Source organism: Lynx rufus, unplaced genomic scaffold (genome assembly GCF_022079265.1).
Source record: "Lynx rufus isolate CCGP_SWC_20201006 ecotype Redwood Valley unplaced genomic scaffold, mLynRuf1.p SCAF_8, whole genome shotgun sequence".
Classification (NCBI taxonomy): Eukaryota; Metazoa; Chordata; class Mammalia; order Carnivora; family Felidae; genus Lynx; species Lynx rufus.
In genome coordinates this window covers 86,274,891-86,301,389 of record NW_025814896.1, presented here as the reverse complement: position 1 = coordinate 86,301,389, position 26,499 = coordinate 86,274,891, and the positions used below count along the sequence as shown (strand labels likewise).

Here is a 26,499-nt window from a genome sequence, read left to right as displayed (position 1 = left end):
GGACATTGGGCTCTTTCCATACTTTGGCTATTGTTGATAGTGCTGCTGTAAACATTGGGGTGCATGTGTCCCTTCGAAACAGCACACCTGTATCCCATGGATAAATACCTAGTAGTGCAATTGCTGTGTCGTAGGGTAGTTCTATTTTTAGTTTTTTGAGAAACCTCCATACTGTTTTCCAGAGTGGCTGCACCAGCTTGCATTCCCACGAACAATACAAAAGAGATCCTTTTTCTCTGCATCCTCACCAACATCTGTTGTTGCCTGAGTTGTTAATGTTAGCCATTCTGACAGGTGTCAGGTGGTATCTCATTGTGGTTTTGATTTGTATTTCCCATTATAGTCCCTTTCTTTATTAGATCGTTACATCCCAGGAAGGCTGTCACCCTGATTGGCTTCATTTGCCTTTTGTTGCTGAGGAAGACCTGTATGAGATCATGCAACCTCATTTTTGTGCAGGCAAATAGCTACAATAGCTACAGCATAATTAGCTGCATCATTATTCTTCCCTTCCTTTCCTAACATTGAAATATAAAACTGCCGTTTTTCTTGTGCTGGGATCTACTTAAATCATGAGGCTCCTCACTCTTAGGAAAGAAGTTCTCATAGCTATGTTTTCTACCAGGTCTAGGGCACTCCATTGCTTAAAATAATAATAGTAATAGTAATAGTAATAATAATAATAATAATTATATAATATATTCCTGGGAATATATTATATAATAAATGCTAAAATAGAGAATAAGCCTCTCCTTAAACTGATACTTTAAAAATATCACTCACCTATCTCCTATCCCTTGTCCTCAAAACAATGCTAAGTATTGCAGATGCTATTATGAAATTTGTATAAGCTTGTGCTATCCAACATAACAGCTACTTGACACATGTGACTATTTAAATAATAAAATAAAATAAAATAAAATTAGGAATTGTTTCTTTAGTTGAACTAGCTGCATTTCAAGTGCCCAATAGCCATGTGTGGCTAGTGGTTACCATATTGATCAATGTAGCTATGTACCAGTTCCACCATTATAGAATGTTCCGTTGGTCTAAGGAAATAAACTGAGTCTCACAGAAAGTGCTTAATTTGCTTAATGCCAAAATCAAAGTTAAATCCATGTCTTCACTGTAGGCTTTTTTGTGCACCACTTTGGCAGAGAGAGCTTTAAACATGGTGGCGCTAGGAGTGCCTGAGTGGCTCAGTCAGGTAAGCGTCCGACTTCAGCTCAGGTCATGATCTCGTGATTCATGGGTTTCAGCACCACGTTGGGCTCTGTGCCGACAGCTCAGAGCCTGGAGCCTATTCTGAATTCTGTCTCCCTCTCTCTGCCCCTCCCCTGTTTGCACTCTGTCTCTGTCTCGAAAATAAGTAAACATTTAAAAAAATTTTAAAACATAGGAGTGCTAAAAGCAAACCTCCCAGAAGTGGGGAGTTAGACCCCAATTATCAGCAGTATACCACAAACATATTTGTGGGGCATTTGGTTTTGCAAATCCTGGTTAAAAACCAGGAGGTTTTATTGTTGTTAGATGGGTTTTCCTGGTGGCTTTTGTTGGTCGGTTAATTTGTTTAATTAACATGACTCTAGTGTGGTGATTGTTGACTTTAAGACCTTTCAGGAAACAAATTACATGGGAACACAAATCCTGCAGGCAAACTTGTGAACTCTAACAAGCATGATGCTGCAGACACTGACCACACCCCCTTAAGCAGCTGCAGCTGAAAAGAACAAAGAAAAGTTCCTTGTCCTTCCTTTCTCTGGTGTCTGCATTCCTTGTATGCCCATGGCTGACACTCATGATCATGGTGGAACTAGAACATTCTCCCCTCTCACCAGCCTTCCAGGTTGGTCAGCCTGTCCTTGTGTCCACTGGGTCTCAGCAAGGCCATATTGCTTGAAAGCCTTCTCAGAAGCTTTCTCTTTCTCATTAAAGTGGTTTGGGTATATTTGATTATAGACAATTCTTTTTTGGATTGTTACATCCCAGCAAGGCTGTCACGATGACTGGCTTCAGTTGCCTTCTGTTGTTGACAAAGTTCCAGTTTGACAAAGTATCTCACTAAAAGGTATGAGTCCCTTGACCCACTGTTGCTTGCCTTCCAGAAGAGTGTTCAGTAACTATCACCTTCCAAAGCAGGACAACTAACTCTAATGAGATACAAACCTTTGCCTCATCTGCATTCATGAGCTGCCCGCACAGCAGGAACCCCTCATACTGGCTCCAGGGAACCACTGGCTCTGGGAGGTCTCGGAGGTAAAGCTTTAACAGGGAGGCCACGGTGTGTACATCTGTATCTCTGCAAGAAAATAAGCAATGTTGTTTGAAAATAAAGCTCCAGAACATTCCTTGCCTTCCCCTTCGTGGTCCACTAAACAGAATCCCAGGTTCCAAAGGGGAGTTTTGCAGAGGAGCAGAGTCTGATAAAGATGTATCCAAACAAAACATCTTTGCTAATCTTCTGGAACCATGACCCTCAACACTTTTTTCTTTATCTCTTCTACCCAACTGCCCCAAAAGTAAGTTCAAGGTCTACTTTTTCATTAATCCTATTAAATTATTTTAGTCTTCATCTCTTTCTATTTTCTCCAAGTCACTTAGTACCTCACAATTTTGCATTTTCTGCTTAGTCTCTAATTTTTCATGTGATAACTCATTAATATTGATGGTCCATGATCTCTTTAAACCCTCAGAGAGCTCAAAACAGTTCTGGGATTCATTCATATATTTGTGCAATTGTTCAATAAATAAGCATTGAGAGAACCTACTAGGTGAAAGATACTACCTCAAGCACTGGGATTTCAGCAGTGAACCTGAGGGATATACAGGACACCTGGCCTCATTGAGCCACAGAGCTGTGCAGACTCAAATGTTACCAAGTCACTACAAAATTGTGAGGTTAGTGCCATGACTAACCTGGGACTGTATGGAGGTGTGTAAAAGGGACACCCAGTGCAGAGCTGAGGATCCATAGGGGCCAAGATCTGAAGAATGACAAGGAGTTACAGTATGAGGAAGGGAGCCTAGAGGGTGGGGAGCAGAGGCCCGGCTGCAGAAACACAGACAACATTCAGATGACTTCCTGTTAACTGAAGGAAGCTTGGACTTTTCAGTTCAGCTTGTCCAGTTTATAGCAGGAGTGGGCAAAGCATGGCCCAGGAGCCAAATTTGGCCCATTGCCTGTACACTCTATGAGCTAAGATTGGATTTTACATTTTTAAATAGCTGGGAACAAAACTCAAAAGAAGCAGATATCATAGCATGTGAAAATTATCTGAAATTTGAATTTCAGCATCCATCAAGTGATATGGCCATGCTTATTCATTTTTGGATTGTCTTTGGCTGATTTTGAGCTATAACTCTGCTAAAAGCAGAACTGAATAGCTGCAGTAGAAACACTCTGGCCTGCAAAGCCTAAATATGTCATATATGGCCTTTTATCAAAGTCTGCTGACCCCTGTTTTATAGAGCTATTGCATTTATTATGCAGCTCTATAAGAGAAAATAAGTCTGAATCTACCATATGCTTAAAGCTCATTAGTGAAGAAATTATTTACTTCATATTTATTTACTTCACATCAAAAAACCCCCCAAAAAACTGGTATTCTTAAGTGACTGTCCTGGTAGTACTTTGAAAAGCAAGGATGTGCTGAGAGGTTCAGACAATCTGAATGGCTCCTCAGTTTCATTGATGGGGAATATAGAATTCACTGGGTAGGAGTGCCTCCTGGAGAAGGGACAGGTTGGGCTGGCTTGGGCAGAAGGAAAAGAAGGGAGGCATTGGAGGAAGCAGAAATAAGAACATCAGGACTTGACTGTAAAGCTCTGCCTTGGCATCCTGAGTAAGTTTTTTTGTTTGTTTTTGACAGCCAGTGTTTGGAGATGTCTTCTGAAAAGGCCCCAGCTTTGCAGCCTGTCAGCTCTCTACCTCAAAATGAGAACATGAACTGGCATGGAGCCCCGTCTGTGCTCCACTGCTGCCTCAGGAAACTGGGGGTGGGAACCATTCACTTAAGGTGGGGATTCTAGAAAAGCCTTCCCTGCTGAGTCACTACCTAAAAATATTCCTGGACAAAGTCCTCTTGTCAAAATACATGAGACATTCCCAAGAAAATGGCAGAACGACAACCAACTAACACTTTGCAGGAGGAGCATTCACCCAAAGTTGCAAAAGGAGCCATGAGGCTTCTCCTCATGCCCCTGCATCACCATCCATTCCATGGTCTTGGTCAGAATCCGGGGCCTCTCCCTCACCCCACACCCAATTAGGCTCCCAAATCCCCTCAAGTCTATCCAAATGTCACGTGAATCACTTTAAGTCCTGCCCCCCTCCACTGCCCTATTTCAGAAGGCAATGGCCTTTTGCCAGGATTCTGTCCCAGCTTCCTAGCTGGCCTTCTGCCTCCACAGTTCCATTTTCTGATGCACTGTCCACTGCCTGGCAAAATACAACATGCAAAATATGCCCAAGGAATGAGTGTTGCAAACAACAAATTAAAATGAGAAAGATAGTAGAGACGATGAATCAAAAAACAGAATCTTTTAAAGAAAAATGACAACAACAAAAACCACAAACTACTAGATAGTTCAACCAGAAGAAACTATGACAGCAAAAATATCTAACATTAGAAAAAAAGGTTATAACCACTGATATAGTGTAGATGCTTCAGTGTTATAACCAGAGAACATAATTATCTATGTAAATCATCTTGGAACATTTAAAACCAGAGAAACCTTCCCGATTCATTTTATCAGGGGGAGATAATGCTGCTTGTCCTGGCTAACTCCTTATGCTTGTCTAAGGCCTCTCAGTGTAAACGTCATTGCTTCTTGGGGGTCTCCCTAAATCTATCAGATGGTGTCAAAAGGCCCCTGTTCTAAGTCCTCATAGTACCATCTAGTTTTCCATTTTAGCACTTAACACAACGGAAATTAGACAATTATTTTTGTAAATTTTTAGTATAATGTCTGTGCCCTAATTTTATCAGAGCTGACTCACTTGTCACTGTTACAGTTTACATTTCCAGCATGATTTTTCCTGAGTTTGCTATTCCTTCAACCCAATGAAACATGTTTAAGTCAAGTTAAACATGTTTTTTTTTAAGTCAAGGACTAAGAGAAAGTCAGGAGCCAGGTTGAACTTCTGAGCTCAACACCTGATCCACTAGAGGTTAGCCCACGCCCCACCGATGGCTCTGCCAACACTTCCCTGGTGGCACTGACCTTAAAATGTGGCACATCTGTATGTTTCTCATGGAAGTATAGGTATCAGAAGTGTATTGGCTTATGACTGGATAGTATCCAGTCCAACAGAAACTCAACAAAGAGATTTTAAATTTTATTCATATATGTTTAATGAGAATCAGATACAGCTGCACTAGCACCTACCAAATAAAAGGCCCTTTGTTTCTTTTCATTCCAGTGAGACAATTTGGGAGATCTCATGGTGAAACCACACATATGACCAACGTAGGGGATCTAGATGACTACCCACAAGGATTATGTAGACCCAAGCATCGGCCCTGGGAGGACTCTGAAGAGCCCCAGGTGACCCTTCCTATTTCTGGGTATGTAAACTCTACTCCTTAATTCTGGGGGTGGAGAGGTCATGACAAGCTGTGGTAACTTTCCTCCTTCCTGCCCCAAATATTTCATAGGTATCCAAGACTGTGACTCCACCACCCAGGCTGACTTTATAGGAACATAAAATCAAGCCTAGGGCAAGTATCTGACAAACCCTTGCAATCACCTCTATTCCTCCTGGCTGACTCTTCACATGGCTTTAGCAACAACCCACCTGTATCTTTTGATCAACTCAAAGCTAATTAAAAACATAAGAAGGAAACTGAATATAAAAAGGTGGTGAGCTTAATTGATCAGGTGCCTGACAATGAAATGCAATTTATAGTGCTGCTGAGAGGTCTGTAAATTTGATGCCCGTAACCTGCTGTAGTTCCAGTAACAACTCCACCCGTTGCTTTCCTGTAAAAATAAAGCACCCTTGGTGAGTTAACCTACTGCGTGCCGAAGGCAGCAAAGACAGACATGCGGTGGTCCAAACTCAGACAGTGGCGGTGAGATTGGAGCGAACAGATGGTATCAGAGATGCTTCACAGGGAGCATGGGCATTGCTGGTGACTGGGGTGGATGTGGGGAGAGGGAACTAATGGCACTTAGCTGTTCATGATTTTCCCAGGATCACCCCTATTCCTCCGTCCTAAATAACCCCTTGGGGAATTTCAACCTTTGGAAACTGGACAGAGTTTGGGCCTGCCTTACCAAATCTTGATTTATGGGCTGCTGATTTGGAAAGAACAATGGCTCTTTCTTGCCAGCGGGACAAGCGCGCACAGGCAACCAAGGCAAATATTGCACAATAGGCAGAGAGCACGTACAATGTCGACATGGGTGCTGTACTAGCTGACTGTGGCAGAGCCGAAAACCTCGGCTGGGTAGCTGGAGGCAGTGGGGCAGGTAGGCGACCGTGAGAAGAAGTGTCACCCCAACTGATATGCCCCAACCAAACCTGGGCAACCTCCACGGGGGAGACCTGAGAAGACGCCAGGCTGCCACAATATCAGTATGTGCTCTCTCCAAAAAGGCTCAGAACTAAGTTCAGAGCTGCACATTACTATGGTCTCCCAACCTAACAAGAAGTGTTGCTTCTGGCCATTTCTGGAAAGCTGAGAGCATCGGAGCCCTCCGGTATAGGTATGCTACGTTCTCTACCACAGTGAGTCTATTTGTACAGTCTGCTCACTCTTCAACGTTCCTCACCTGCCCAGTGGTGTAGGCCTTAAGCTTAAGCTAGGTCCCGTCATCCTCCCGGCCTCCCCTACATCCTAAACATCTCTTGACTGCTCAGCAAGGCCCTACTTCTAGTTCACTTCATTCCTCACATAAGTCGCCAGCAAAATAAAAAGCTCTCTTTGTTGCAAGCCAGGGCCTTGGAAACTTCTGTGTGAGTCCGGTAGCTCAGCCGGTAGAGAGAGGTCCTCCTACCCACATATGGCAGGGGGAGGACATGGTGAGGACAGGGTACCTGTCAAAGGAGGGCCGCTCCCCGGCATCAAAAGCGTCTCTGAGCTGCTTCACCAGGTTGTCCTGCCCAGGCAGTCGGAAGATGCCCTCTTCATTCAGGCCGTGCTGGAGGATGAACTCCGCACACTTCTCCACCAGGATGGGCACCAGGTGGGGGCCAAATTTCTGCTCATAGGCCACAGTCTCATCCAAACGCTGGCCAAACACAGCTAGAAAGAGAAAAACAGGATGTTCCCATCATTCTGACTTCCATTGGATGAAATGGTAGGTCAAAGTGCTTTGTTTGCCTATTTCTAGATTTGCCAGTGTTGTGTATAACCTCAAAAGTTTTAGTGCAATGATACTAAACAAAATATAGGAGACAAGCCATCCATAATATTTCCTGGAGCTACAAATTTGGGAGAGTCTCTGGAAGTCTTTTTCTCTTGACCCACAGTTTTACATATTTAAAATAACAACTCGCTTTTACTGAATACCTGTTGTCTGCTAGAAATTGTGCTAAGCACTTTGCACACCTGTTCTCATTTCATCTTAACAGCAACCCCACGAGGTAGTAGAATTGTTATACTCACCTTGCCATTAAAGACACTGAGCCTTAGAGGCACTGGTGAACTTGCCAAGGTCAGGTGCCAGGGCACGGTAGTCAGAATTCAAGCCCAGGCAATAAACTCAAGAGAATGTACTCAACTATGGCAGCAAGCAGGCAGTTTTGAATTCTGCTTGTGTCATACAGCATTAAAAAATAAGTCTAGGGGCGCCTGGGTGGCGCAGTCGGTTAAGCGTCCGACTTCAGCCAGGTCACGATCTCGCGGTCCGTGAGTTCGAACCCCGCGTCAGGCTCTGGGCTGATGGCTCGGAGCCTGGAGTCTGTTTCCGATTCTGTGTCTCCCTCTCTCTCTGCCCCTCCCCCGTTCATGCTCTGTATCTCTCTGTCCCAAAAATAAATAAACGTTGAAAAAAAAATTAAAAAAAAAATAAGTCTATCACACGGATGTCTCATACCCTATTAAACCATTGCGGCATTCTTAATAATATAGATTGTTTATTATGTTTTACTATTTTCAAAACAGCTACAGTGAACATACTTATCCACCAAGCAGAGTTCCTGGAATGTATTCAGCACAATGTATAATTTCTAATTAATTGCTTAATTAATTAATTAACATTTGGATAGGTGATCACAGGCTTTTCATTCTTTTGAACTATTTCCTTAGGGCAAATTCTCACAAGTTGAATTACTAGGTCAAGTGTTTTGAACATTTTTATGACTCAGTGGTATGCAAATTGTTGTCCAAAAATATTTTTCCAAATTACACTGCCTCCAGCAAAGCATGTGTGGACCAGCTCCACCCCAGCCTGTCAGTACTGGCTCTATAATTTTCCCACCCCAGCGGTATAACAAGGTTAGTTTTTAAATCAGGACAATCGTTGGCTACCCATTCTCCCACAAGGCCCCTATTCCCTTTGGTTCCTGGAGGCTCAGAAGACAGGTCATGGCTTCAGCTCTGTCCTGCCTGATTTTCCCTCTGTCATAATTAGGACCTGGTTACACTGACCACTTCAATTCCCAGGACACTGCTTCCCAGAGAGTCCTTTGGTGTTCCCCATGGTTCGCTCTCTGGTTGGTCCCCTGTATCCAGTCTCTAACGTGGATTTCACCTGTACAGAGCTATACTGAGCTCGTGAATCTACCGTGTCCTCTGCACTCCCACCCATTGCCCTAAGCCAGGCTGGACTATTCTCTCACCTATGACAGCTGTGGTGTTCTCTTCTGACATGTTCAAAGCCCTCCTGCTGCCTACCTTTCTAAACCATCTCTAATTTCCCTAAGCACGCTCCCCGCCCCCAACCCTGTTTTTGTCACCCACTTCTTCCCCAATTGCCACAGTAGCATTTTTTAAATTACTCCTCAAAGTCCTAGGGGCTTCTTCTGCAGACCCTCAGATGCTGGGAGGTGAGAGCAGTGGATCTGGGAGGAGCTGAGCATGGGAGTGGTCCCTGTATTTCCTACTCCCAACCACATCTGCTGGGCTGTTGTCTGTTTTACTTATTGCGTTTCAGTGACACTGTTTGATTAAATATTTCTGTGGCTGCAGTTTGAAAGTTTGGGCTGGCATTCCTTAGTTTCGCATTTGGTCTAGCCCCTGCCTACCTTTCCAGCCTGACTTCCTGTCGTGCCCCCACAGGCACCTTACCCTGATGTTCCCAAAACCCTTGGATGGTCTTCTCATTGCCCAGTCTGCGCATGTCTCCTTCCTTGTCTGCTGGAATTCCATTTGTCTTCCTTGGCCTGGCTCAAATACCATCATGTCTGCCAAGCTCTCCTTGACCCCAGCCTGAGAGATTCTGTCCCTACTTTGTGCACCTGTATTCTTTCTCAAATACCGCAATCCCTTTCGACACCATACTGTAATTATCTATATGTACCCACACCCTCTGCAAGATGAGGCTCCCCAGAGCTGGAAATATGGGGGTGCTCTCTATTCAACCCCAGTGTTCAGCACAGGGCCTGGCACAAGGTAGGTAGCACATTTTGCTGAATTACTTAAAGAATTATTTCATCTTTAAGCAAGTGCTTTCCATGATTAATGATGTTTGGCATTTCTTTAGAGTAAGCTCTGGTAGAGACCTCCTCAGTGGAAGAATTCAGCTTGACACTAACATTTCTTGAGTGCCAGCAGCAGCTCATGTGGAATAGGTAATACAGACAAGAGAACATAGGATACGGTTCTTGCTTTCAATTAAGTTACACTCGAGCTATGAAAATGAAATGACCACATGCAAAATAATGAGAAACAATTAGACAATGGCAGTAACAATGTAGAATTTGGTTCCTATATGTCTGTGAAAGGAGCTGGATAGATACTTGGAAGGAAAAGTTTGAAACAATCTGACTTAAAACATAGGCCACATGGCATTTGTAAAATTCCCTTGAGGAGCATCTCAAGGGGGGAGGCAGATGTGTTTCTGAGCAGTTGAAGACTTAGGCTCAAGGGGCCCCTTGTACCCTGACAGGGAGAGATATTCCAATACAATGTGGGGATTTGCATGGAGATGTCAGAGCAGTCAGATGGGAACCCCATTCCTGAGGTCCCAAGGCAAATGCTCCGTTTTGCAGGTGACCTGGAATCCTCTCGGTAGCAAGTCCTGTAACTTTTCTCCCCATCCCAGCCTCTCAGCCTTGTCCTGTGCTCCTCCTTCATCCCTCCCAGGCCCCACAGTCAGTCATTGTAATACCACTCTCACCAGTAAACCCACTTCCCAATCCCCCCTTTCTCCTCCATCATCTCTGCTCTGTGGACTCCTAGTACCCCCTCCACACCTTCACCAGGTCACCAAGAGCCCCAAGGGAACACAGCATTCCATATCACGGAGGCTTTTATTCCCAATCAGAAGACCTTGGTTCCAAATCTCCCCCACTCCTCTTGCTCTCACCACCCACTCCTTTTCCCTCTGTGTCTCAGCAGGTGACCTGGTCTCCTCTTTTCCTTCTCTCCTCAAGTGGAGGAAATCATCAATGAACTCTCTTATCCCCAATCCCTGCCCTTCCTGTCCCTCCTCCTCTGTCTGTCTTCTCTCAAAGGAAGAAAAGGACCCTGTGCTTTCATCTAAAATGATGCTTTTTTGACCTGTGGGTTCCATCCCTTTGCAGCTCTTCTAGGACTTCACTCCCTCTCTTTTGTATCTTAAATATTTCTCTTTTTAGTTGAAAGAGCCCAGGTGAGTCTAAGTCTGCCAATTTATCAAACAATAACCTCCTACCCTAGCTCTCAAACAACCACTATTTGCCTTCCTTCTCTTCATCAGTACACTCATAAGAACATGTCTACTTCCATGCTCACAGGCTCTACTTCTTTGCTTATCAAACTCTCCACCTCTCAACCCATCCAGTCTAGTTTCACCAGTTTGCATCTTTCCACCCAATCCACTCGATAAAATTTCCAGCACCTTTCTAATCGCCAGACATAGCCTTTGCTCATTCCACACCCCACTGGTCTTCCCTGAAGACTCATGATGGTATTGATTCTCCTTTCTCCTCATGATTCTCCTTTCTCCCGACATGATGACAAAATCATTGTTCTCATTCTATTCCCATTTGCCTCCTGGTTCCTCTGCAATCTCCTTTCCTGTGCTCCTTCCTCCACCTGCTCCTTTCCTGTGTCACTTCCCAACATTCCAGCTTAGCTGTCCCCTCCCTCTAGACATTCTTTTTGAGGAAGGTCATATGATTCCATACATTTGGATATCACCTACAAATTGGTAACTTGTAAATCCACATGTCTGGGCCAGACCTACCTATCTTCTATCTATCTATCTATCTATCTATCTATCATCTATCTATTTATCTATCCTTCCTCATTCAACATCTAATGGCAGTTCTCCCAGTGTCTTCTCCAGTCTCACTCTTGTCCCACCCCCAACACTCCCAAATTACTGCTTCTCCTGGAGACTTCTTCCCAGGCAATAGCATTCAGTCAGTCAAGCACTCAAGCATCAGGCACTTTCCTAGTCATGGATAATACAAAACCATTAACACAAGGTACCTACACTTGACAAACCCCATCAGCAAAAGTGTGAGTGTCGGGATTATCTGCAATATCTTCTTTTTCCCTCCAAACAGATCAGCACTTTCTCTTCTTTTTTTATGTTTTATTTATTTTTGAGAAAGAGAGCATGAGCAGGGGAGGGGTAAAGAGAGAGGGGGACAGAGGATCCAAAGCGGGCTCTGGACTGACAGCAGTGAGCCCTTTGCAGGGCTTGAACTCACGAACTGTGAGATCATGACCCGAGCCAAAGTCTCAAAAGACTGAGACACCCAGGTGCCCCAGATCAGCACTTTCTAAATTAAACCATCTCTTCTCTGTTCTCGCTGCTACTCTCAAAATTATTGTGATGGTTGCTTTTGCAAGTCTGTTTCTTGCAAATTCCTTCCACTGGAATTCACAAAATCATTCGGCAAATATAGACTGAGTACCTGCCTCTTGGGTAGCTGGAGATTATTATAGAAGGAATGAAGAAAGGTCTTTGCTTTTGCAAACTCTGGAGCTAATACCCTTCCTTCTCCTCACCTTGAAACCTGATCTTCCTGCAGCAGAATTTCCAACTGTCTTCTCCTCAGAGGGAACCGATCCCTCTCTCTTCTGTGCACACAGAGCTACTTCTCATGTAGCTTAGTTTTAAACATGTCTCTCTTCCACTGGACTGTGAGCTCCTCAAAGGCAGACAGCCTGTCTGGTTCACCATCTATTTTTATGTCCTGGCACAGAGCCTGGCACATGATGGGCCAGTCCTCGAAGAGCTGTCATCGGCTGTCTGCTATTCCTCTTGTCCTCCGCCCCTTCTCTCCTGAAAGTACTCTGATCAGCACTTCTCCAAACTTGCTCTGGTCAAGGAGATCAATGGCCTTTATGTTTTTAAAATCTAGGACTCAAATTCTCAGTCTTCCTCAGAACTGCTCTATCAGCACCATGTGACACAGAAAATCACCCCTTCTTGAGACACTTTTCACATGGCTTTTGGCACTCCCACTTGGTTCTCAATTTGTCTCATGGGCCATGCTTCCTCAGTCTCCTCAGATGATTCTTCCTTTTCTCCCTGACCTCTAAACGTTGGAGTGTCCCGGAACTTCCTTCCCCCATCCTCACGTGCTCCTTAGCACACCCACTGCTTTCATGTTACCCATACAATGAAGACACCAAACTGCATACCTCCAGCCTGGAAATTAGTCAGAGCTATTCCCTCCAACAAGAAATGGGCACTATGGGCTGCAGAGACATCAGGACCAACAGGAGAGAAAGAGCATCCTGATTTTCTTTAGTTTGTCTCAATCAGGCTTTGTCAATCTCCATCTCAGATCACATATGAGGAGTTTGAAGTACCTCCCTGGAACTCCAAAGACCCAATCCTGAGTTGCACGTACCTCTGACTTCTCAGCCCTGATCACCCCTTCTGATCCTGGGTGGACATGAAAAGGCTTAGACCCCAAGGGAACTAGGGAAGGAGGAAGACAGCAGACAGTGGTGTGGGAGGCCTTTGGAGACCATTCTCCACCCCAGGCTCCCCCATCATTGGCGCCATGCCTCCCAGGCTGCACCCACTCCTTCAGGGAACTGGTGCCCCTGCTCTTCCTGCCCTTGGCCAGCAAATCATTTACTCAGAACAGCTCCTCACTCTGGGCCAGTCACTATTAATAGAGGCATTGCCATCTTCATAGGTACAAATCTTAATTGATTAATTATAATATATAATGTAATAATTATTAATACATTTGATTAATTACACTAATTTTATGTGCCCTAAAAGTTTTCATGTGTGCTCTTGTTTAGTCCTCAGAAGAGCCCTACAAAATAGATATTATTGTTCCATTTTGCAGACTGATAAATTGAGACTTAGGTTAGGAATTTGTCCACTGTCATATTTGCCTTGTGATTCTAAATTCAACACTTTAATTTCTCTTGTTGTTTTTTTTTGTTTTTTTTTTTTCAACGTTTATTTATTTTTGGGACAGAGAGAGACAGAGCATGAACGGGGGAGGGGCAGAGAGAGAGGGAGACACAGAATCGGAAACAGGCTCCAGGCTCTGAGCCATCAGCCCAGAGCCTGACGCGGGGCTCGAACTCACGGACCGCGAGATCGTGACCTGGCTGAAGTCGGACGCTTAACCGACTGCGCCACCCAGGCGCCCCTAATTTCTCTTGTTTAAAGCCAGTGGAATACAACTGTCTAGGTGAAACTTCAGACATCACTACTTCTCAAGGGGAAGAAGAAAGGCATAGGGGGCTGCCTAATCTCTGCTCATGGGCATCCTCCACCCTTTACTTCTAAGCCCCCTCCTCAGATTTGCTAGGCAGCCCCAGGACACTGAACTGCTTTAGGGAAGCGAAAGTGGAAGGATTAGCTGTCACCTCCTTTCTAACCTCATCCTCCCTTTCTGATCTCACAGATGCTCCTAGTTTCAGGACAAGAGCTCCTCCCCCTACCCTGCCTCTGGTCCAGCCCAGGTGCCCAGAAGGGCCCGCCCCACCCCTGCCCCCCTTTCCCACTGGCCCAGAACTGATACCTGCCTCCCAGGGGCTCAGTTCCAGGACCATCCCCATCTCTGCAGGAGAGGGAAGGGGAGCTGGGCAAGTTTCTTTCGGTGGAAAAATTGAATCACAAAATAGGGATGAAATACCTTTCTTTCGGTGCTTGGGTGTTTTCTTCCTGAAATTCCAGCAAAAGAGCAGGGCCAGGGCAGGAAAGCCACAGCCCGAGTCCCACCGCGGCATCCTAAGAATATGAGGCATGGTGGGGGCCAAGGAATCACAGTCTCTGCAGAGCCAGCCTCACGCCTTCCCTCCTCTCCAACCTGGAAGAACCATCTTCTCTCGCTTCCAGATCAGCACATGCTTGTAAATACTGCTCAGGTTCTGACTCCAGGAAATCATGGGATCTGTCGGCACCTGCCCCTGGCCCTCCCTTCCTCCTTCCCACACCACTTCCCCTCCCCACTCACCTTTACACACATGAGTCTTGGCTTTTAAAGAGTGAACATAAAGCTGTCAGGGCCCGCAATAAAAATAAGTGCCTCCTTTTACTTAGCAGCTAATTGTCAACTGCCATTCAAGGGATACCGTGTAGGTGGGTTAAAAAAAAAAAAAAATCCCCCACACAAGCCCTTACCAGCATTGCTCCATATATCAAAGTGTCTGGCAGGAACACAGGATTTCACTTAGTGTTGATGAAGCCAGCCCACTCTTCTCTGAGTGCATGTGCTTTCAGAGTTGCATGTGCTCAGTCAAGCCTTCAGAAAGAATGATCTTGGAGGTGGGTTGTTGGGCAAACTGAGATGATTGCCCCCCTCCCATTGAGGAGATTTTAGCAAATAGTGCAGCAACCCTGCCAGACATACCCAGGAGACTTGAAATGGACTCTTAGCATCATGAAGGGACAGGCGGGGGCAGGGAAGGGTTGCCAGGAGGAGTAATGCCAGGATGCTGCCAGCCAAATGTTCATCCCTCCATCCACTCATAGGCTGGGAACAAAGGACTTGACTGACACCACATTCACCTTCCATGTCAAATTCACTCCCATGTCATGGCAATGTCACCTCTGAAACATTGTGCAAACCTGCTCACTTCTCTCCATCTTCACCACCACCACCCTCATCTAAGCCACCTTAGGATGAAGACCAACATCGTTAGCAAGCTATATTCACTGTTTTCACCTTCCTCTTACTCTAGAGTCTGTTCTCCTTTCTGTCACAGGACGTTGGTATATGCGATTCCTCTGACTGAGGAATATATTGTTCCTCTTTCCCCTCCTCTGTCTACTTAGCCTCCACTGACCCTTCAGATTTAAGCTTAATCATCACTAGTTCAGGGAAGCTTCCCTGAACTTCTTGACAAAGACATTTTCCCCCCACTGTGCATTATATGTTCTTCCTTCATGGTACTTTTCACAGTTGTAACATTATGGTTTGGGGGTTGATTCATTTGTGTGTCTTCTATTAGACTGTGAGCTCCTCGAGAGAGGGGACTTAGTCTTTTTCTCACTGTTGTACCCCCAGGGCTAGCACAGTGCTTGGCACAAGACACATGCTCAATAAATATTTGTTGAGTAAATGGATAAATAAATAACTGGCTTGTGTCTTGTGTTAGGATCTGGGGAGAGGGGGATTACCAAAAATAAGTAAAAATCATCCTTGGTAACGACCAGTTTAGCTCTAGCTAAAAGAAAAAGAATCAGAATACCTGGAATAACAATGAATCACAGAGATACCACACTCCCACAGGCTAAACCCTGCTGTAGATTGTGAAATCATGTTCTGAAGGATGCAGACAACTTAAGAAATGAGAAGAAGGAAAGGAACCCACGGCATGTAAAAGCACAATGTTTATATACTCTATGCTTAGTGTTGTCAAACACACAAAGATGCTTAAAACATGGGACTTGCCCCAGGTCTTACAACTGGGTTGGTCAGAGAATAGCTAGGCACAATTCAGTGCAGTGCTTATATACCCAGCAGTAGCCTGCGAAAAAGACGGAGAGGCCAGCCTCCAGAGCAAAAGAGCAAAGCAGGTTCCCACTAAACAGCAATTTGCAATGTGGCCTGCCTGCTCCCTGGGAGTGGGACAGACACCTGGTTTCAGTGTGGGGATCCTGGAAGGACAGAGCCCTCCTACTCAGGGAGGAGGTGGTTTATAGAAAAGGGGGCAGCTGTGAGCCAGGGGACAAGTCACTAGAAGTCCAGATGTGATCACCTCTCTTCCCTTTCTTCTACTTAAATCAGGAAACCTTGGAATTACATCCAGAACTTATGGGGAAAAATTAATCTAACTTTTCCAGTCAGGTCCTTTGGAAAGAATAGTGGGGGGAAAAAGAGATAAACTGGCTGGCTACGAAGGAAAAGGCTGGAAAAGCAAGGTGCACCAAGGTGGTGCTTTCCATTGTGATTTATAATAAGAAATGTATTTTTGGTCTTTCACCCATTTCCTGGCACAGAACTCCTAACTAAAACTCTTGGAATTTCCTGTGATGAGAGAGATAAAATTATCTTTTATTACATTAATGAGGTGAGTTTTGAAAAGCACCTAAGATAAGGGACTAATTGACTAGTGGAACCAACTTAGTGATTCCTAGGTTAGAACATTCAGTCCCACCCCCTGATCTCCAGGGAGGGGTGAGGTGCTGGAGATTGAGTTCAATCACTAATGACCCATGATTTAATCAATCATACAGATGCAATAAAGCCTCCATAAAAACCCAAAAGGATGGGGTTTGGAGAATTTCTGGGCTGATGCTATGTGGAGATTTGGAGAAGAGTGGTACTCCTGCAGACAGCCTTCACTGCACATCTCCTCCATGTGGCTGTTCTGAGTTATACCCTTTTATCATAAACTGATGACCTAATAAGTAAACTGGTTTCCTCAATTCTGTGAGCCCCTCTAGCAAATTAATTGACCCCAAAGAGGGGATCATTGGAACCTCCAATCTACAGCCTTGGGTCAGAAGTACAAGTGACCATCTGGACTTGAATTTGGCACCTGAAATGCGTGGAAGGGGACACGTCCTGCAGGATTGAGCCCTTAGGCTGTGGAATCTGATGTTATCTCTAGGTAGATAGCACCAGAGTTTAGTTAAATTGTAGGACATCCAGCTGGTGTCCAAGAATTTCTGGGACGTGTGGAGAAATACACTAGAATTGGTCACAGAATGGGACAAAGTGAGAGGAATGTTCAGAGCCAGCTATGAGGCAGGAGGAGCCAAGGGGGAAAAGTTGGATGTGCCGTGGGAACTATGTGGGCCATTTATCTTGTCAAGGGAGAAAGGGAGTCAGAAAGAGACTGGGGCAAAAAGGGTCTTAGCTCTGCAAAATTGTTACTAGAGTGACTTCTAGAACAGTTTGGACTCATTATCCGGGTCATACAAATGGACTACAGGCATCTGCAGTCGAATGCAGTTGAACACAAAATTATTCTGTCTGAACATTTTTCCAGGGAGAGTTCCCATAACTTTTATCAGATTCTCTAAGGGGCCTACAAACCATGAAGAGTTTCACCAAAGCTCACCATTACCACACTCGGAGGAGATCATTCTAGAGGCAACAACCCATTGACCAAATAATTTCCCACATGGTCATTTAGCAAAGAAGAGAGCCAATGGGAGTAGAACATAGTACCAGCATGGGAAGAGAAGGCCATTCCTTCACATCTACTGTGCCAGGCACTGTTTAGATTCTGGGATACCGCACTGAATGAAACAGAGAAAAAAATTCCTACAAAGTAGATTGAAGATTTCCTCCTAGCCAGGGGAGGCCAACTATGAACAAATGAGTGAAATATTTAGCATGTTATAAGAGGGTAGTACTAAGGAGAAAAATTAAGCAGGAAAGAGAGATAGTGAGGGCTGGGGGTAGGGCAAGGAAGGGGTTCGATGTCAAATGGGATGATTGGGGGAAGGTTCACTGAGGTAATGTTTGAGCAAAGACTTGTAAAAAGCAAGGTACCAAACCACACAGCTACTTAGGAAAGAGGATTCCAGACAGAGCAAACTGCAATGTGCCTGAGGCAGGAACATGCCTAGGGTATTTGGGGAAGAGCAAAAGAAGTTGGGGGACCATTGCTGTAATTCAGACAAGACAGAATGGTACGTCAACCAGGATAGTGGAGTGGAGGTGGTAAGAAGGGAGCAGGTTCTGGGTGGGGAAAGCCATAGAAAGCTTCAGGAAGGGCTGGAAAGAGGCAGCAGCAACACATGTCAGTGACTTCCCAATATTTCAGGGGGCATGCCCTGCAGACCTAGTGGACCGCAGATCAGAGGCACTTTACAAGTGGGACCAGCCTGTGATAAGAGCTGCCTACAGAGGTAGGAGACTCAGCCCCGCTCCTCGGCAGCTGGGCTCCTTGGACTAATCATCTATTTTCTCAGGACACCAGTTTCCTGACTTACAAACAGGAAGAGCAAATGTCTGGCTTGCCTCGTGGCCTCAGTCTTAAAATGCCGTCTCATCCTGAGATCTAGCATTCAGATTCCATGAGAGGCTTCAGAAACATCTGAAATGCCACGTCAGAGACAAATCCTGTTCTCTGAATAAGTAAATATGCTGTGCTCTTATTTCTCGTCCCTTGGACTTTCCCCTGACTGCAGGATTTATGCTTGACTTGCTTCTCAAGTGGTGGCCTTTTGAGGTGGGGTAAGGAAGAAATCCCCATGTAGATTAGGACTCAGTACAGCAGCTCATCATGGTAAGGCTGAGCCCAGCACCATATAAGGCACAGAGGCTGCTATAGTACAGAGACAGCATTTTGACTCAGAATAAGTGCATAATTAGGCAATGTCCACTACCCTTGTCAACGCAGGCTGCCTAAAGCGCTGGACTGAGGAAAGCAGGAAACGTCGATGGGGCTCACAGTCTTACAATCTGGGGCAATAAGGAGGGTCACAGCTAAGATTATCCAGGCTGAATGGTATACAAGAGAGCTTTCATAAATGAAAACCTCATCTTGGACTGATTAGCACAGTAAAAAAACATCGTATTTAGGAACTGGGAAATGGTTACTGAAAGGAGGCTATTCTTTTTGTAATACGATGCGGCTGCTCACGATGGCTGTGGCAAGCACTCTTGAGTTTGGGTGTCCTATCAGTAACTTCTCTCCCAGGCCCGGCAGGGCAGATCACCAGCTACAGGACCACCTCCCTGCCCCAGCTCCTGAGTCTTAAAGTGGTCTCCTGCCCCCAGCTATCCAGATGGATCCTCCTTCTCAGGAGTATGGAATGGGGTGGTGGAGGCTGAGCTCGGCCTCTGTTGTGCTCGAGAGAGAGATACAGGAAAGCTGGGGCTGGCACAGCTGGATTGGGCCAGGAGTAAGTGCCAGAACGCTGCTAAGGACGCAAAAACAGGCAGCCAGAGGAAAGCAGAATTCGAAGCTGATGGGCCCCAGAGAAACTGACAGGGTAAGTTCTGGGCTGATGGTTCAGTTCTTGGGCCCTAATCTCTTGAGCCCTCTTACCACTTCTCCCTTGGTTTCTTCGAGTAGCTACTGTACCTACCCAGTAAATCCTTCTTTGTTGCCTAACATCATTGGATGTAATTTCTATTTTTTGTAACCAAATAATCCCTGGAATGAGTTAATTAAGAGTATCTAACAACATGGGAAAACCCCTTTAGCTATAAAATAAAAGGTATTAAATTGTATATATTCCATGCTTGTCATTCTGAGGGAAAAAAAGAAATGTATATATGAATACCAACTGGATGGAAAAACATAAAAATTCCTCTGCTGACTGTAGGGGTGACTTCCCATATTTTTTCAGATTTCCACAAAATTGTTACGGTGCTCATAATTTTTTTAAAGAAACCATTGGGCAATCCAATAAATATTTAATATTTGAACTATAAGAGCCCCCGCTCCCCCGCCACTGCCATGATTTCCAGAATAACAGTCAGGACAGTCGAAAAACAATTATATACAGTTATCCTGGAGCTGACACAAATAAGTGCATTCCTAAAAAGTTGAAGGAAAGTGGTCAGTGGAGATCGCCCGTATCAGTTCTTCATATTTTTACAAAAGGAAAAAACACACAGTGGATTCACTTGTTTGTTAATTGCAGATTTTTTTTTCATAGCGGTTTTTCCTCTAGTGCAGACCCAATACCAGGTTTCCCAGAAAACTCAAACACCTTGGTTATGGAACCCAGAAAAGTGCTCACCCTGAATTCACCGAGAAGCTGAGAGTCCGGACCCATCTCCTGAACCTCTCCCAGTCTGAGCGCCCCTACTCTAGCCAGCCACTCAACTGTCCTGTGTTGATCACCTCCTCTTAGCTTTCAGCATAGCTCTTGCCATCCATCCTCTCTGGCCCCACAAGGCCAAAACCAGGCAGAATCATGGTGCTGTGGAATGTTGGTGCTGCTGGGGACTGGGGTCAACTGGTCCAACCCACCCATTTTACAAATGACAACTGCAGCCCAGAGAGGAGAAAAGGCTGCTTCAGGGCATCACACATATTTGCCGATGAGGTACAAAGGGCTGCAGTCCACCCAACTAATCTAGAGTTGGCTCTCTGAGGTCACAGAGGGTGGGAAGCTAGATGCTTGGCAATGAGTGTGGCCTCAGAGTTGTCCTCTGGTGGTCTCCCCATCTTTGAGATGTCACAGACACCTGCCCAGGCAAGCCTGCAGGGTCCTTACCTCCAGAGGGTGTGCCAGCGACTCTCTTAAGGAATTTAACCCACTCCTCCATCTCCGCCTGAGAGCTGGCCATGAGGACATAGGAGTCCTGTCCAGTGCGACTCTGGTCCCATGAGGCTGGAGGAAGAAGTAACACTAATGAAGTTCTTCAAGTGGTAAGAGGCCAGGACAAGGAAAGTGAAGGGAAGCCAAACTTCAGCTGCTTCCTTGGTTCAATTAAACAACCAGTCAAACAACACAAAGCATTGTCTACTTATCCTCAAGGGAACTGAAGAGCTATGCACCTGAAACTCTAATTCTATAGATAAACTATTGAGCACCAGTGGTTTGCAACTGGGATGCCTTGGGCTCAGATCTGCTCCTATGGAGGACAGAAGCGATTTCCTCCCAGAAAGGAAGAGGAAGTTCAAGGGGCAATGTCAGTTAGAGGAGACAGGCTCAGCCTGTATGAGATGGACTTTAGTCCTTCACACCATCACAGACATTTTCCTAAGCTACTCATAAGTTCAGCTGTTGGGACGGGGAGGGTAACAGCAACTCAGAAAGGAGAGACAATGAGCACATGTGTGTCTTCCTCACAAAATCAGTGCTTCCTATCCAGAATTTCTACTCTCCTGCCTATACAAGGTGTTGCACATGGTAGGTTCTCCATAGATAGTTGATGGACAAATGAATTTTATTAAGACTTTCCTTACAATTTTCAATTTAAACCCATGATTATTCACAGACATATGTAATGTTTCCTGGGTTCTTGTTACCAAATGCATAAAAGGGTGGTGGAATTGACAAGGGGGTGGAGCAAGGAGAGGCTACCAAGAGAAAGAAAGGAAAAGTGACAAAAAGAAAAATTGGGACAGAGAGGGAGAAGTGAGGGGGCAGAAAAGCCTCTAACATAGGTCTTGGAAAGGATAAGAACATAACAGCAGCCTCTTTCAATGACAGGATACTATTAAATTTCAAAGTGTCTGTGTAAACATCAACCCATTCTTCTCACAATGTCAGGGCATTTCTCTCAAAAAAAAAAAAAAAAAAAAAAAAAGCCTGTCCTGGCACCCCAGTTGTGCCCAAACCTGTATATTCTTGCAGGGCAACAAAAGACTTTCAAATTCCCTTTGGTTTCCTTACAAAGCCTATCTTAATATCACTGAGCTCCACCTTCTTTTATGCTTTGGGACAACCTGATTCTGAATCCATCTTATCATTGGGTCATCAACTCTTTTGACCAGAACAGTCAGTCCATGAGGCCCTGACTATTCCTGTGAGCTAGGTGTTTCCAGAAGTAAAATGAGAAGTAAAAAGTGTTCAGAGCAAAAGTAAAGAATCCAGTAAGAATCACAATATCCCTTTGAAATAGAATGGGCTCTAGTATCATTTCAACTCTACAGGTAATGGAACTCAAGTCCAGAGATGCAAAGAGACCTGCCCATTGGAACCCAGTAAGTTACCACCAAACTCAAGGCAAGGCCCCTGGTCCTTCTCCCAATAATTGCCACTAGCCCTTACTGCTTTCAATTTGACCTTGGCCAAAATTTATCTGGTACTCTTCTCCACCATAATACCTATTCTCCATTCTATTGTGTTATCAAAAACATGCCTTTTCAGTTTACCTTGATTCCTGGGAGATCTTTTAGTTTTGTCATTAGTTTTGTCTCTACTTCATTGAGATACATCCGGCTCTCAGGATGCTCCTGAATGGCCAGGGCTTATATGGACTGACCTTTCTGGTCAAAAAAGCCGATGACCTGATAACAGGATGGATTCTGGTCCCAAAGGGTGAAAAAAGGTGAAGCTCCATGATATTAGATAGGCTCAAGGGATCAAAACCAAAGAGAATTCAAAAATCTCATGTTGCCCTACAAAACAATTAATGTTGGGCACATTGGAGTGCCTACTCTATTCAAAATGATAAGTGAACCACAACCATCCCCACCTCAATCAGAATTTTTTCTCTTTCTTTCCTTTAATTTTTTCCATTGTGCTTATTCCATCATAAAAACTATTCCATTTACTCATTTATTTGGTTTGTTGTCAGTCTTCCCCATCAGACTGTAACCTGCATGTAGGCTGTTTTCTTCTCTTCTGGATTCCCAATTCCTACAATAATGCCTGGTTCATAGCAGGTACTCAAAAAACTTGTTGTAACAACCCACAAGGCAGTATAAGAATTAAATGCAACAGAAGGAATAATTCTCTCTATCCCTGATGACTTCCTTTGGGTGGAAGGAGAACATTTTATTCTGCTAGAGGTAAGTAGGGAGAGGGAAGCTTGTCCTAAATTTTTGCCTTCCCCAAATAAAAAAAACATAGCATGAATACAGTGAAAGTCTTCTCCATGGCCTTTGTGCAACTGACACTGGTGATCACAGAGAGAGGGCCCTGAGTAGGAAGGCCATTTCCTATGCCAGCACTGGCCCCTGAAATCATCCTGCTAAGAGCAGGACAAAAAGAAGAACTAAACATTCTCTACATCATAATACAAAAGGTGCCTCACTTTAAGTTGGGTGAAGACTTGAGAATCATGGCTCCTTCAGGAAAATGGTTCCCTACCTTATTATTGCCTTAGAATTGTTTGTTCTGATCAGATGTATGTACGTGCAGATGCATGTGCATCAGGAGACCACAGCAAGTGTAATTGATAATGAAAAGCTAGATCTTCCCACCCTAGCACAGCAATCTTCAACGGTTTTGGGCTTTTGGTGCAAAGCCCACCACGAATTTGCAGCCAGAGCTCTTGGTAGGGCTACCCTTGGCAGAAAATTCAGGCTCTGGGACACATGTTACCATGGATGGTTGCATCCCACACATTGTTCTGGGAAAGGGGCCCTAGGACTAGAAGAAACTTGTGGGAAAAGAAGGGGGGTTTCTCAGAGAGGAGAGACTGAAAAAAAATAAACTCTTCCTTTGAGGAGAAAGAGAGATGGAAAGACCTTCAGATAAAAAAAGCAAAAGAGAAGGGTGCCTGGGTGGCTCAGTCAGTTAGGCGTCTGACTTCAGCTCAGGTCATGATCTCACAGTTTGTGGGTTCGAGCCCTGCATCGGTCTCTGTACTGACAGCTCAGAGCCTAGAGCCTGCTTCGGGTTCTGTGTCTCCCTCTCTCTCTGCCCCTCCCCCACTCTCACTTTGTCTCACTCTGTCTCTCAAAAATAAATAAATGTAATAAAAATTTCTTTTTTAAAAAGCAAAAGAAAAGTGGTTTATATATACAATGGAATACTACTTGGCAATGAGAAAGAATGAAATCCTGCCATTTGCAACAATGTGGATGGAAGTGGAGGGTCTTATGCTAAGTGAAATAAGTCAATCAGAGGAAGACAGATATCATATGTTTTCACTCATGTTTTAGAACTTGAGAAACTTACACAGGACCATGGGGGAAGGGAAGGGGAAAAAATAATTTCAAACAGTGAGGCAGGCAAACCATAAGAGACTCTTGAATGCGAAGAACAAACTGAAGGTTGATGGGGTGGGGGTCAGTGGAGTGGGGAAATGAGTGATGGGCATTGAGGAGCCCACTTGTTGGGATGAGCACTGGGTGTTGTATGTAAGCGTGAATTACAGGAATCTACTCCCAAAACCAAGAGCACACTGTATACACTGTATGTTAGCTAACTTGACAATAATTAAATACATACATACATACACACATACATACAATACAATACAATGCAATAAAAAAGCAAAGGAGTGCCCATTGGGTAGGAGGCCAACTAGGAAGAGCTGAACTTAAAAAAACAACAACTTGTTTTTCTTTGTTTTCTATAGTAATAGCCAATTTTAGGATTGATTTCTACATTATAATTTCCTTTAGTTATCTCTCAAATAACAAACATTTATAAGGTACTATCTATTAGTCACTATACCCAGTGTGCCAAATATACTTTTCATCAGCCCTCACTGTCATCATCATTGTCCCCATTTCACAGATAAAGAAACAGAGACAGGAAGAAATTAAATAACTTGATCACAGTTACACAAATAGAAAGTGGCAGGGCCAGGATTTGGAGCTGGGTGGCATGGCTACAGACCGGGCACTCTCAACTCATTGCTATGTTGGCTTCCTTGTCATTTCTTATGCACACGGCTGCCTTGTGTGAGTGGTAAGGAGGCAGTTAAGGGAAGGAGAGCCCACTCAGGGGACTCGTAGCCTCCCCTGCTGTGTCAGCCTGGCTGCACAGCCAGACCAGCAGTTCTGGAGTTCCCGGTGGTGCTGGGGCCGGCAAAGGAGCAAGAGACAGGGAGAAGCAGAAATATATTTGGTACACTTGGTATAGTGACTGATACAGAGTTAGTGCCATGTAAATGTTTGGTATTTGGGGGATAACTAGAGGAAATTATAATGTAGAAATCAATCCTAGGGGCGCCTGGGTGGTGCAGTCGGTTAAGCGTCCGACTTCAGCCAGGTCACGATCTCGCGGTCCGGGAGTTCGAGCCCCGCGTCGGGCTCTGGGCTGATGGCTCGGAGCCTGGAGCCTGCTTCCGATTCTGTGTCTCCCTCTCTCTCTGTCCCTCCCCCGTTCATGCTCTGTCTCTCTCTGTCCCCAAAATAAATAAACGTTGAAAAAAAAAAAGAAATCAATCCTAAAACTGGCTATTACTATAGAAAACAAAGAAAAACAAGTTGTTGTTTTTTTAAGTTCAGCTCTTCCCAGGTGGTCTCCTTTCCAAACTGCACTCCTTTGCTTTTTTATCTGACGGTCTATCCATCTCTCCTCCTCCTCAGAGGAAGAGTTGCATGCTAGGCTCACACAAACACGGATTCCCCTTGAGACAAAGACAACCTCCCCTTGCCCCAGATGTATTTGAGGAAGGTAACTCTAGCCTGGGAAAAAGCACCCTCTAGTGCGCTGCTAACACGCACAATAGGTGAATTTCAGCACCTGACATGTATTAAGTGCTCAGTAATTTGGGGCTGTCATTTCTTATTAGGTCATGTTGAACAATATGTGACTACTGACTGTAGACCATTTTTGACCTACCAAAATGACAGTTTCACATCACTCAATTTATATTTTAACTATTTTTTTTAAATCTCTGATTCTTTTTTTTCCCTAACGTTTATTTTTGAGACAGAAACAGAGACAGCGCGAGCAGGGGAGGGGGAGAGAGAGAGGGAGACACAGAATCCGAAGCAGGCTCCAGGTTCTGAGCTGACATCACAGAGACCGACGCAGGGCTCGAACCCACAGACCATGAGATCATGACCTGAGCCAAACGGGCGCTTACCGACTGAGCCACCCAGGGGCCCCATATTTTAACTATTAATTTTAGTGTCCCACTCAGCTTCAAAACCGAGCTCCTTTCAGTGAGCGGGAATGATGTACTTTTCCGAGCAGTGTCCCAGGGCCTAGGGAACACCTGGCTGCAAGCGTGCACTGACGAAAGGCTTCCAGAGTTGTACCAAGTATGTGCCCACTTAGTTTGCCTGCAGGCTAATGAACTAGTATAGGTTCATTAACTATATACAGAATAACTATGCATTCTTACTAGGTTGGTTGGTTAGCTGGTTGACAGACTCAGCCTTGACTTCTAGGATCCAGAAGTAAGATGGGAATATAATGTACCTCTGTCCCCACTTTGGTTGCCTACCTGGAATGACTTCAAAGACAAACTTCCCCGCTTCTTCTGGGTTTGTGGCGATCTCCTTGATCGTACTTCCTGGTAAATACATGCAACCCTGAAACAGCAAAAGTTAGCTCCTTAAGATAAGCAGCAATTTGGTCACCTATAAACTAAAATTAAGTTGAAGGACAGATAGGATAATGACGGGATAGGTGAGGGAGATAGGT

General features: G+C 44.7%; 1 protein-coding gene across 4 annotated transcripts in view; it reads right to left on the bottom strand.

Moving 5' to 3' along the window:
* Positions 1-26,499, bottom strand: part of ARHGAP25 (Rho GTPase activating protein 25) — a 90,854-nt gene that overhangs the window by 13,052 nt on the left and 51,303 nt on the right. The window contains exons 3-6 of one of the 4 annotated variants that reach the window (XM_047068116.1): positions 26,300-26,387; positions 20,713-20,829; positions 7,043-7,250; positions 2,167-2,299 (exon numbers count right to left, since the gene is read on the bottom strand). In XM_047068116.1, coding sequence (XP_046924072.1) covers positions 2,167-2,299; positions 7,043-7,250; positions 20,713-20,829; positions 26,300-26,387 — 546 coding nt within the window. Of the gene's footprint in view, positions 1-2,166; positions 2,300-7,042; positions 7,251-14,215; positions 14,501-14,703; positions 14,788-20,712; positions 20,830-26,299; positions 26,388-26,499 lie in introns of those variants that run through there. The other 3 variants (XM_047068119.1, XM_047068117.1, XM_047068118.1) reach the window with 3 other exon arrangements.